The 13,706-nt window shown below is 38.4% G+C and overlaps 1 protein-coding gene across 3 annotated transcripts in view; it reads right to left on the minus strand.

The window, feature by feature from the left end:
* LOC139954087 (aristaless-related homeobox protein-like) overlaps positions 1–8,648 on the minus strand; it is a 46,490-nt gene extending 37,842 nt beyond the window's left edge. For all 3 annotated transcript variants that reach the window (XM_071953752.1, XM_071953750.1, XM_071953749.1), the window contains exon 1: positions 7,861–8,648. In XM_071953752.1, the coding sequence (XP_071809853.1) occupies positions 7,861–8,092 (232 nt within the window). In that variant the 5' untranslated portion in view covers positions 8,093–8,648. The remainder of the gene's footprint in view (positions 1–7,860) is intronic.
* Positions 8,649–13,706: the final 5,058 nt, after the last annotated feature.

Here is a 13,706-nt window from a genome sequence, read left to right on the forward strand (position 1 = left end):
ACCCTGTAAGTTTAATGTAAACCTTTGGACATTTTGAAAAAGTACCCGAATCCTTTAAAATGTACTGTGCTGAACTTGCTTATTCAACTCATCTCCAATGCGCATGATCAGACTGTCGTCCAAGATTGACCCCCTGGGTTCCGGGGTACTAATCTTCTATACTAAAGGGAATTCCATGCACACAGGCCTTTTTCCCTTTCACAACCCATAAACATCAACCACAAGCTATCAAGTCACTTGGGTATAGTCATGTACATATCACTACACCATGAGTACCTGTGTGATGTCGGGCGTGGTCGGAGAGAAAACATGTCTTCGCAACCTGCATCCCGTTCAGAACGCGATAAGACTCGCCCTGCTCGCGATAAACAAATACGTTGCAGAAAATAGCCCGTTATCTGGGCTATCTGTGGGGACTGCAGCGTACCCTAGCGAATCGGTGCGGCTTAACAAATAAGCGCAATTCACAAGGTGATACTAAAATGAACGCGATGACGGGAGGGGTTTTTATGCAGTGTCATTTTGCCCCCTTACTTTCTACTGGGGGATTTGCCAATGTCGTGTGCTGGTGATAAGGCCTGATGGCTGACATCGTCGCTAGCTTCAACTTGTTGGAGGCTAGTGTCTGTTCAAGTGAATGTTTGCAAAGGATAACAGTTACAATTAAGACCTGATTGCTGACATCGTCGCTAGCTTCAGCTTGTTGGAGGCTAGTGTCTGTTCAAGTGAATGTTTGCAAAGGATAACAGTTACAATTAAGACCTGATTGCTGACATCGTCGCTAGCTTCAGCTTGTTGGAGGCTAGTGTCTGTTCAAGTGAATGTTTGCAAAGGATAACAGTTACAATTAGGAAAGATATGAATAATTTAAGAAGTGGGTGTTTCTGTATTGAGAGATTTGCAACATGGAGGGACGATTTTTATTAACGTGGTTGCTGGACGTCATTTTCGGTCCAATTGTAGCATTTGCAGTCTAGTCTGGCACCCTGTGTGCGCTCATGCGTTTTGGGGACCTAACGTTTTTTTCTTCTGCTATTTTTTCAGTTCAATATTGGTTTATTTTATAAAAAAACATCACCAAGTAAAAAGTCACAACTAAATTTGGTTTACAAAAGTGGTATCTAAATATCACAGACAAGAGCTGTGGAAAGGAAACATACAATAATAGTAAACATTATGTTTGCTAATGGGAAGGTTTGTGTTGCACCACGTGATCGGAGAAATGGTAAACATATCTGGGTAACCTATAGACCTTTCTTTTGCAACGTCACAGCCTGAGTTTTTGCCAACCTAGGTTGGAAAACTATGGAAAGCCATAAATGCAAATCAAAAACAGATCGCTACTGTTTGTAACAATGTTACAAAAATATTCAAACATTGTGATAATTTTGTTGAAAACAAACAAATATTTTAGGGAGGTATTTTATTTGATTGAAAGATTGCAGAAAATGTTGAACTTGGTTAAAACATCTGATAATACGATATTGAGTGTTTTACAAATATCCGGCCGTCCATGCCAACCAAGGCGGTTTGTTTATCAACAAAAGAAAGATCTCTAGCATCAACGTGGCTTAGCAAAAACTAATCTGAAAAGACTTGAGTAAACCTACTTTACAAAATGATGGACAACCCTTGAACATGCAGAGCGATTTGTCTTATACACGAGGAAAACAATTCACATCGAACCCCTCTGGGAACGAGGTTGTGTATGATATACACGGGCGGTCTGTTTTTCATTTCCCACGTGTCCTCTGGGACGGTTATCGACATTCTATACAGGAAAACACTCTTCATTTTTGTTTTCCCACCCACAACTTGAAAAGAAAAGAAAAAAGGTTGGCAATCTGTCCAGCCGTCAATGGGAAAGGAGGAAGGAATTGTCTGTAGTTTTCGCTCTTTACCAAATTTGTTTTAAAGTGACAGGGATATAAATAATTCTCTGACAGGGCCTGGAGCCCTTAGTGTAACTTGTAAGAGAGTTGGCGTCACTTCAAGATGGAATAGTCACAAGGAACAGTTAGCAGGAAAACATTCTTAAAGGTTTCCCATATCCGTGGTACAGTGGTTAGAATGCAGGACTTGTAATCACAATGTTGTGGGTTCAAATCTTACCAAGCTAGCCACGAATTTCACAATGACTAGAATAAGCATTGGCGTCTAGAATCAAAATGTCTTGATTTGTGCAAATCATTATCAAAGACGTTAAACCAAAGTTTGAATGAGAGAGATTGGTTGTTGTAGTTTAAAGCTCAATGGAGGGTCTGTTTAATATTAAATTGATTCATATTTATATCAATTTTTATATCAGCTTTTTTCTTTGTTTGTTGGGGTATTTGTTTGTTTGTCTGCTTGTTTGTTGATTATGCAGTTACTTTGTTTTCTTTTTTTAGCTGGGGCAACGATTTAAGATTTTATACAGTTATTAAACAAAGGAGCAAAATGATTTCTTGGGTTGGAATGAAGGAACTCTGAGATCAATGTTGACTCATCTTCCCTTTAAAGCCCCCATTGAGTCATTTGCAATCACAGGCAGACAAACTCGACGAAGCGTCTAGAGTGGTTAGTCACGCTCCGTTACGTCCAAATGCCATAGAAAGGCCATGGTATAGAATCACTACAATTATGAAAAATAATAATAGAATTAAGGGTAACGGTAGAGTGGCATTAAAAACCCATAAAGGGGACGAGGTGGGGCGAACAGGAGGAGGGGGAATGATGAGAAAATTGATGAGGTGTGGAGAAGAGGAGATGGTGGAGGAGGAGGAGGATTGGTGGAGGAGGGGTTTTTGGATGTGTTAGAAGAGGCGAGTGGAAGTTGTTTGGATGAACAGCAGGTTGAAGTAGTGGATGAGAAGAAAAGATGGTGGGGCGAACAGGAAGAGGGGGAATGATGAGAAAATTGATGAGGTGTGGAGAAGAGGAGATGTTGGAGGAGGAGGAGGGTTGGTGGATGAAGGGAGAGGGTTTGTATAAGAGGAGGCGAGTGGAAGTTGTTTGGATGCGCAGCAGGTTGAAGGTTGATGAGAAAGAGAAGATGATGGATGAGGAGATTGACGAGGTGTGGAGAAAAAAGTTAAGGAGGGGATCTTGTGGATGTAAGAGGAAGGATGGTGGTGGATGGAGGAGGAGGATTTGAAGATGCGTGAAAGGAGGGAGTGGAAGTTGTGGATGATGATGGTTGGATGTGCAGGTGATGGTGAATTGTATACAGGGAGGTGATGAATTTGGAAAGAGGGATGTGGATAGAGACTTGGTGGCATGGAGGAGGCGAGTGAAGATGAGATAACAATTATGATGTTGCTCATGACAATGGGTGGGTTTGTATCCACATTCAAACCGGGGACCTAGAACAAAAGGGACAATGGGTCTATTGTTTCTATCACAAAGGAATACAATGGGGTCCACGGTTGCTATCACAAAGAGTTGAACAAAGAGTCCACGATTGCAGGTGTTTACACACTTGTGTGTGTGTGGGGGGGGGGGGGGACTTTCGTATTCTCTGGCGATCTTTGTCTCTCGAAAGTCAAAACAAAACTGAGAGGCAAATTTAAGGAATCTCCAAATTGTTACAATTAAAGGAAGACATGACTCAAGTCACTCATCAGCAAGGCTCAGACACCTTATCAATATTAATACTGAGTACAACAATGGCAATGACAATGACAACTACAATGACAACGACATTTCAAAGTTGCTATCCCGTAAGAAATCAACAACGATGACTTGAGATCACCCTTCTCTAAAATGCAAATAACTTAAACAACTCTTGCACTTGAGGTTCAACCATTAACCACTGTGCACTACTGACCCCAAAACAAGAAACCAAACGAACAGCCTACCCCCCCCCCCTCTTTAATAAGATGATCATTTCAATCGCACTATAATTACATTTGGCAACCGATACAGAGGCCTAACTTCTCCCCCTCTCTTGTCTCCTTAACTACCTCCAGATTTCTAAGAGGGATCAAAGCCAGATCATTTAGGCCAATCCAATTCCCCGGATTGAATCGGGCTAATCCCGATCAGGGACCCCCATTGCCGGGGTTTATGGAGCTTTCTATCCGCTAGATACCTGATGTGATTTCAGCTCTGTATGGACGGTCGACATGAGTTACACGAATTGGGAACCCATTCCACATGCCCCTCAGGGTCTGCGTAGATACAGAGTGTGGGTAGACAGAGCTAAAAGATAAATGAGTACGATTGATTAAAGATGTAGTTTGATATTGAAGATAAGGCTGCAAAGTCTACGTTAACATAGTGTTGCTTGACATCTAGCGCAAGACGCACCTTGGGAAAAAAAAACGACCGAAAACGCTTGACAACAAAATAATAAAATATTCTGTTTAAACCGGTTTAAGTAGTTGTACTTTTTATGTTGTTTCCATTTTGCCTATGTGAAACAGATTTTTCTGATCTTGTTTTCCTTGTTAAAGATATCTTGAAAAAATAATAATAAATGCATCAAAATGTTTACGGGATTGGAACCCGTATGTAAGAGCCGAGCAAAAATAAGGCATTTTAAGACCTTCTTTAAGAAGATAATGACGAGGGAAAGCTCAACTTCAGCTTCCTTCCTTAAAAAGAACGTCACTACTTATTTATAAAAAATTAACCGCAAGCAAAAAATGATACCCAAAAATAAAAATACCAAAATGAATCGTGAATCATAAAATTATGAATCATCCTGGACAAAGAATCAAACTATGTTTCTACAAAGTTTACAAAAGATTGTCAACTTTTTAATCTATCTATACAGCCAGGTTATTTCATGTAGGCCAAACACTGTCTGCGACATTTTTTGCAGCTAAACCTGAAAAATACTTGTTGGTGTTTTTTCTTTTTTGAACCTTCAAGAAAGACTCTGACGCCAGGCCATCAACAGTTTTTTTGCATTTATACCTTAGGTCCTTGTGGGTAGTAAGCAGTTTGCAACAGCTAATTCTATTTTCCCATACCTCTAAATTCTAATAATTTAACAACCAGTTTTGCTGGTGAGTGTACGCCCTTCCTCCTTTGTAAATTGAGGCACTGATAAGCATCAAGCTGTCCCGTGCACAGGTCCCCGGTTTAGCCGCGTTAAATCAGGCTTGAATGGCGTGGTCACCTTATGGGATATTTTAGCAAACCTTTTACCCCGGTTCTTTCCTGTGCTTAATAATTGACATTATTGAATGAATATGGGAGGGATATTAGGCGATCCGTTTCTGTTTCTTATAAGTAGTTTAAAGGTAATATTTACCTTTAGTTTTTTTGAACCATTTGATTCGTTTTAATCCTATACAAATGTAGATAGTATTACAATAAAAATAACTTTGAAACATCTCTTCTGTTTATGTAAATTTAGTTGAATATTCATTACCTAGATCCAAAAAGCGTTTAGTGAGAGTATCATATGGCATGAAGTGTGGCTTTTCTACTTGTGATTAAACTCTTGTGATTAAATTTTAAAAACTTATTAATCGAAGATTTGAATAAATATAGTTTTCAAAAGAAACTGAATCTTAGGTTCTTTTAGACCAATCGGTTCTTCCGAGACACTTTTGGTTGTCATGTATTATTACTTCAATTAAATTGATTTATTGTTGAATATTAACTGAAATAGTTCCTAGTTGGATTGCTATCATGAAGTCATCCAGAGTCAAATACTTCCCAAGTACTTCCGGGTTTCCGGTTTAATAGGAAGAAAGTACAGACCAGAAGCTGATATACCAATACTTTCTTTTTAACAATGATAAGAAAATCCGCACAATGTGGACTTAGCATTACCTATTTTTCTCATTAGTTCATCTTCATTCTTGAATAATTAACAAAAAGAAGACAACAAGAATAAACACATTATTGTAACAAGCTTTGTTCTACGCAATTATTTCCAAACTGAAACGAAATTTCAAAAACTTGATACGATTCAGTCAGATCCTGCGATCATTACATTAGTCTCACGAGCATTTATTTCCTATTTGCAGGCGATGTTTTAATTATAAATCCACCAATCATAAACAACATCTTCCCTACAATTTTAGATTTCTGTGTTATGTATAATATAGTATATGAATTTTTACCTGTTTACGAGCAAGGTCTGTGAGGGCACATTTTTTTATAACAGTTTCTATGACTTTTGCCTTTCCCTTGACGGCCTCTGCTTGTTTTTATATATAATGTTAGTATTGTCCGAAGAATTGAAAACAAATAAATAAAAAATACGTCAAGTAAATCCAACAAAGAAATAAAGAATCTTTTCGCTCACAAATAAATAAATAAACAAATCAAAATCAATCCCCGCTCCCAGCCCTCAAGTTATGACTCTCTCTCAGTCTCATATCACATCTGTATACAATAATATACTTTACCATTTGATCAGCCATGCAGTTTATTACGCTTATATAATCATCGAATTAACCCAAACTCAATTACTCAAAGCAGTCGGCTGTAATTTGTGGTGGCATTTATTGAGGGCGTTTAGCGACAGTCTTGGCAAGAGAAAAAGGAGCTGTGCTGGGAATCCTAAAGTGAATAATGAACGGAACCAATTGGAATCTAGAGTTGGTCTTGAGGTTTTGATTAGAGGAATGGTATCATCAGTAGAGCTTTAATGAGTCTGTATTATATTCAATTGACTCACGTGTTTATTGAAATAAATGCAACATGTCGGGTAACCAAACTACTTTAACAATATAATTACATTACTTCGTTAACTTTAATGATACATGAAGATTGTTTTATTGATTTTAAAAAGACATTGAATGTGACATGATGCCACTTGTTTTGTCAATAAAATTAAATTACCGATAAAATGATTTAACTGGTGCACGCGCTCAGTGATTAAAACCCACTATGGCATTGTTAGAATGTAATTGAGTTGTCTTATTACTCCATACTGATCAAAGATACTAACTACATCAGAATGAAAGTTGTTTTGTCAGTAACAACCCTTTGATTGATTCTGACTGGGGTAAATTATAGAAGGCTTGTGTTGCTAAACAAACCTCCACGTTTTACTCAATATTGTTCCTGTTTCTCAACTTATTTGTTTCATTATTTGAGCTTGTCTCGTCTCGTCGGAAAAACAACTCATAAAATCATAGGTCCAAATATTATTTGTTCCATTCAAACCAAATAATAAAGCATTATTACAATTTTCGTTATCGTTTAAACTTAACGTCAAATATTTAATGAAAATATTTGACAATAGATGTTTATATACTTTAATTAATGATTCCTTTATTTAATAATTGCTTTTCTTTCGCCATTAAACTTTCACATGTTGACGCCATCATTATTTGTGAGAAAATAATAGAAGTCGACGTTTATTTTCCTTCCTTTTCTCAGTCAGTAAAATTACCAGAAACGTCTGATAAAATAAATGCATTCTGGATTTTAAAAAGAAGAAACCACACATGTTGCAAATTACTCCACGCGCCTCTTTCGGTTCCATTGTCTCGACGTCAACAAAGTGCATTATTTATTTATTTTAAGTAACAAAATTACAAATATTGTCTGCAATATTTATGTTTGATGCAGAACGTTTGCGAGTATTCTGCGCAAAGATTTCAGATATCAAGAAGAAAATGTTGTTTTTCTTAAAAGTGCCGGTAAACACACAAATATGAGCATTTTGTTCAACAGCTTATAAACTGCTTCCCGTGTCTAACTCTTAAACTGAGCTGAAATGCAATATCAATTTATCAACTATGTTGTCTTGCATTTCTTTTTGGATATTTATTTTTTAAATAATTGCATTAATTATTGCATCAATTAAAACACTTTAAATTAGCTGTGAAGGCCAGACTTACTACATGTCTCAATATTTTTCTCTACAACAAATAATTTAAAGAAAACAAGGTGATTTTGTGGTCTTACCAGGCGATGGTGACTCCCCGCTACCGTTTCGGCCTCGGGCAGCACCGTTACCGAGAATCCCGTCGATTGAGTGTGGCATACCGTAGCCAGGCCTGCAAGGCCCGCCGGCCAACGCGTTGGCGAGCCCCGTCGCCGTCTGCTGCGAGTGGTGCATACTCGGCTCCTCGGACAAGCCGGCGAAAGAGGATTTATGCAGACTTGACATATCCTCCGAAGTGTTAAAAATCATCATCACTGAAGCTGATTGTGTTCTGGGTTTTTAAAACCACGTTGGGAAAAATGAAATCTGCTTAGGCGCTTTGAAGAATCTTAAAACACACCAGAGAAAATTCAGCAAAGTTTGAGATGACAATGTCTTGGGTTGCTTCTTAGCATTGAGTGGAGGGTGATCTAAGATGGTTACTGGGTACACGATACACTGCTAAGCATCTTCTCATCAGGTGTATCACACACAGAGACAACAACACAATCCAGGCTCTCCGATCACACGCTGTGCAGGCTTCGTCTTGTGTCCTACTTCTTTATCCACTACCGAGCTGAAGTTGTGAAATAGTGCAGACGGTGTTTCACTATACTGCGTAAACCACGTTGTCAAAGCGGTACCCTGGTTCAAACCAAAGCTAGGCCAGCTGGCAGGCTAGGTCAGGAGCTCGCTGTCGGGTCTTGTTTAGTCCTCAGCTGACGCAAAACACTGAAGCAGATTTTCAAGCCTGGCGGTGGAGTTTAAGGGAATCAGGTAGCACTGCTAACTTTGCAAGATCTGCTCTACACAGCAAAGTCCCAAGCGGGTTTGGTTATACCATACGCAACACACGTATCCCTAAAAACAGGAATAGTGCCATTACACACGATGTAGGTAGTAGTAGTAGGTAGCCGCGCGTCTGTACTCCACGCATGCGTGAGAAAGTTGGGATGATTTGCATATTTAGTGGACTGGCAGTGGGCCAATGGGCTGGAGCGATATAGAGACGGCGTGTGTCCATGTATCGTGTGTGGGTTGTTATGCTTTCATGTAGCCGCGTTTACTGGTTTAGTACATTCCCTCGAGAATGTCCCATGGTGATTCCTATGAACTTTAAATTAGATTTGCTGTTATGATTCAGCCTCAAGCTTTTCTATCTGATACAGTAGTGTGGATTGGATGTACAGTATACAGTCAAGAGTATAAAACTCACTGTTATTAAAGAGTGTAACAGGCCAAGAAAAATCACAACAAACAGAGAATTAATATCGTTGTCTTAAGGTTGCCGTATCCAATTATCAATTTATGACAAATAAATAAAAGAGCTGAGGAAAACAATGTCTTTCAACCGACGCATCATCACAACAAGATACTTCATTAAACAAAACTAGAAAGTAATTTTCCTCTGAAAGCCAGACTAAAGTTGATGGACCCTTTGTGGTAGCGAAAACAGTAGCCAATTTGAACTGAGGTTGCACTTTACTGGTCATACCCCTGGGGACAAGGGGGCATGGTCTCCATTCATGTAGTGCAAAACGTGATGACGTACATGTTAACTGTGCAAAACAAAGAACGGAAAAGTATTGCTTTTAAAAAGGAAAAGGGGTATATTGTTATTTTTTCTTTTAGTTTATTTTTCTGCTTTGCTCTGTTTCAATTTCTTTCTCACCTCAAATCGTAGCTATTCGTCGTAAAAACCCTGAAGCAACTTTTACAATTAACTATTTATTTGACAGGCGACTGATAGTTGGCTTTACAAACTAAAACGCATTGTTCTAAAGTGTGAAAAGGTATTTGTACTTTTTTCTTTTGACTGATTTTCATGGAATAAATCATTGGAGGTAATTTGTTTGTTTGTTGATACACCTGTTGTCTAAGTGTAGTCAGACGGAAAGTCTGTCTTTAGTTGTCCTTTCTATACGTTCCACCTGTCCATCGCTTTGTCATTAAGTCTAGAGCTCTATTTCCCGGGTGTGCACTTTTAACTTTTTGTGTCTGCTTTCAAAATGCTAAATGCACACCGTTCCAGTCCGTGCGTCACAATGCGAAAGAACAACAGATAATGTTGTTCAGGAACAAATCTGAGAAAATTACAGCATCGAACTGAAGGGGGTATTTAAAAATTGTATTTCAGACAAAACCATCTTCTTTGTTTTGTTTTTTTTGTAAAGAGACGAATACTGCATTGTTTTTTAGTGAGACAGATTTTTGAATCATACCACATGAAGCCAAAACGTTTCTAAAACTGTCACAACTCATTATTTAACAACACCAAACTCCAACCCTAAGAACTTGAAATTTATATATATTATACTAACCGACAACACAAGAGTAAACAACCTATGCAGTTAGCCCCATACCAATCCATTATGTATAATTCAAATTAAATCAAACTTACGACCAGACAGAAGCAAAATTTACTCTTAAAATGTTTGCCCTTGACATCTTCTCCAGAGCTAAAGATCTTAGGACCTGGATTCCACACCACAAAATACCAATAGTAAAAACAATCACTCTCGCATTCAGCGTGCATTCAGCGACTATATACTCCTGTACGATGCCATGAGCATCAAATTCAGCCGTAGAACGCTCGGGTTTACCAGCGGGGAGTCCGGGTACCAATAATTGAATTCATTAGTAAATAACACCGAATGATCGAGTTGAATAAGACTTTAATAAATCCAATTAGTGTTTCTTGGGGGCTCTGAGTCTTGTGTCTTGCCTTCCACTCTATCCTTTCTATATTTGAGTTGAAGTGAAACAGTTTAGCTTGAGGAGCGCATGGGCCTGGGGGAGTTTAACTGACACGTCATAATATGACGACCAAGGTTTGTCTTTGTGGATGCGGATAAATGTTCTTTGCTTAAAGGGATGGGTAAAATTATTGAACATCATAAAGCAGGGTTTTGTTTATCAAGATGTGGATCATACAGTGACAGGTCAAAGGTCAACCCTTATTATGGTTCAGTATTTACAATGAAAACATACATATTTAAGAAATTCGATGTAAGTGATTACAAATGAACCAGATTGAGCAAGGTCTGGGAGGGCACATCTCCCTTGATGACAGTTTTTGACTTTTGCTCTTTCCTGGACGGCATCTGCTTGTTGTATTAAAATAATTAAAATAGAATTTAATAAAAATAAATGATTAGAGAACTAAACACATCCTCTGTTACAATTTATCTGAACAATAGTCTAAGAATTTGAGAGTGAACTACCACTATGAGCGAAGCCAAATATACTGCTTTAAAATGTCTGCTAAGCACAAATAAGCAGAAAGGAAAGTTGTCACAAACTATGTAGCCCTATTGATACGGTACTTTGACTGGCTACTCCTTTCTGCTACGATGTTTTCGTCCGACTTAGCTGATTTGTTGTGCTTTAAGGAGCTCTATAAAATTGCCCCTGCAGTTCCTTTCCTTTTTACCCCAAACGAAATTCCATTCACGTAATCTTTCATCTGTGAGATTTACCACGTCGGTAAACAAAAATGTGTAGATATCGTCTTATAAAGGGTGCTTCTTATAATATAGGAGGGGTATGTTAGAATCATTAAGATTGAAGTATGGTTGCACTATGACCCCATGAGAACTTGGTTAAAGGGTTGGAAATTAACCTAATACACGAGGAATTAGCCACAGATTGGTACTTAAGATTATCAAAAGGCAATCTGGAAAAAGAGGAATGGTTTGCAAGATGCATAAGAATATTGTAGTTTTTATTTCATCTTTTTCTTCAGGTACCCTGATTGCCTGATTTTACAGGTTCATTTTTACGATGGGTCTAGGTTTCTGCAAAAAAAGGAAAGAAGTAAAAGCAATGGTCAAGTGAAAATGTACTCGATTTTAAAACGCAAAATAATCAGTTTGTTCATAATAACGTGTAAAAACGCTGAGTGTGTTTGCGTGTGTTGCGGGGGGGGGGGGGGGGTTAGGGAGTGATGGTTGGAGAACTTTTACTTTCGATTCGTGATCTGTTTTTCTCGTTTTTCTTTCTCCGTGTTCGATCGTCGCAGTTGGGTCTTTGCAAGGGGCTATAGTGCCGAGGCCAGGGCCACATCGGATCGGTCAGGTACCGTCAACATTTTCAGCGTGAGAAAAAAAAAACCATCACGCACCATCAGCCAAATGTAACACTTTTCTTTTTAATAGCATGTTTGTAAATCTGACTTGGGTTGTAATTGGGAATGAAGGTCGTTTTTCTTAAGTGTATTCGAAAGCCCTCTGTGCTCAGAGCTGAACTGAAGGGGGGCGGGGGGGGCAGGGTTGTGGGGGGGGAGGCAAATTTTTAAAATAAGACAAATAGCTCTTGATTTTCCTTTTTATTGGAATTGGATAGATTGTGAGATGGGAATCAAGTAGATTCGCTTATAAATGCAACATGTAGATCGGGTACTTCGGTTTACAAAGTAAAAATATTGATTGAGCGGTTTAATTTGGAAGTGAAGTTACATCCAGGTGGATCTCACGAGCACTTAACTCTGACTGCGTGTAGCTACGTCTGTAGAACTTACGATTCAGTGTGATTCAGGGGACGTTGAAGTTGAAGCTGAATCTTAAAGGGAAGGTACACCATTTGTAATTGTCAAAGACCATTCTTCTCACTTGGTGTATCCCACCATAACCATAAAATAACAAGCCTGTGAAAATTTTGGCTCAATTGGTCATCGAAGTTGCGAAAAATGATGAAAGAAAAAACACCCTTGTTGGAAGAATTTGTGTGCTTTCAGATAGGAATAAAAGACTTCTAGCTAGAAGTCTTTTATTATTTTAGCGAGAAATTACCTCTTTCTCAAAAATTACGTTACTTCAGAGGGAGTTGTTTCCCACAATGTTTTATACTATCAACAGCTCTCCAATGCTCGTTACCAAGTCAATTTTTAAGTTAATATTTGTTTTGAGGAACTACCAAACGTGTACCTTCTTCCCTTTAACCGCTTTCGACATTTGGGGTGTGGGTTCGAATCCTACCAAGCTAACTAATGATTATACAATGACTATTTGAATAAGTATTTTGTCTACCTACTGAATCACCAATTTCATGATTTGTACAATTCTCAATCATTGTTTAACCAATGTTTGTATGAGAGAAATTGGCTGTTGCGAACTTAGTGTTCCTATCCCCTTGTGACCATCTAAGCAAGCAAACAAACAAATAAACAAACAAACAAACAAACAAACAAACAAACAAACAAACAAACAAACAATCAAACAAACAAACAGTTCTGTTTGACTGGTTTGCTTGTTCTTTTTGTACCTTAATAGTAGGTCAGGGGTGAGTTTGTCATGAAATCATAATTTGCCAAACGTGGCCCTGTCAGACTCTTTATTAACTATAACAACCGGGATCTGGAACCACGCCTCTATGCTTAGGTACAGGTTGTTGTTTATCCATGATGAACAACGTTAAGAATGATATTTGAAAGGCGTGGTCGCCTTAGTTTCCTTAACAGATCCATTAAAGAAAACTGCAAGGTAGAAGAGGTTGCCCCCTTTGTCCTCTCTAGGTTCCCTTATCGACTGATTGCGGGTCTCGAGAGAGGAAATAAGATTACGTGGTCTGGGTGCTTTGTGGAGCTGAGACGTGGATGTCTTACGCTACAAACTTCACCTCGGGCGGGTGGGCACCGATTGTCCACATGTTCCTATGAATAATGTATTTATAATTCTCAAAATATACATTATGATTCAGGAAATTTACTCAAGGAGCTAGACTGGTTTTTCTGAGTGACTGATGTCTTAATTTTGTTGTAAGTTTACTGGAAGTTGGTTTTAGTTTTGGTGTTGTCAAACACGCCCATCTATAAAATGCAAGAACATAATTAACCTTATGATTGTATTTTGTTTTTACAGTTTTATATATTCATGTTGCATAACTTTAC

Source organism: Asterias amurensis, chromosome 22 (assembly GCF_032118995.1).
Source record: "Asterias amurensis chromosome 22, ASM3211899v1".
Lineage (NCBI taxonomy): Eukaryota > Metazoa > Echinodermata > Asteroidea > Forcipulatida > Asteriidae > Asterias > Asterias amurensis.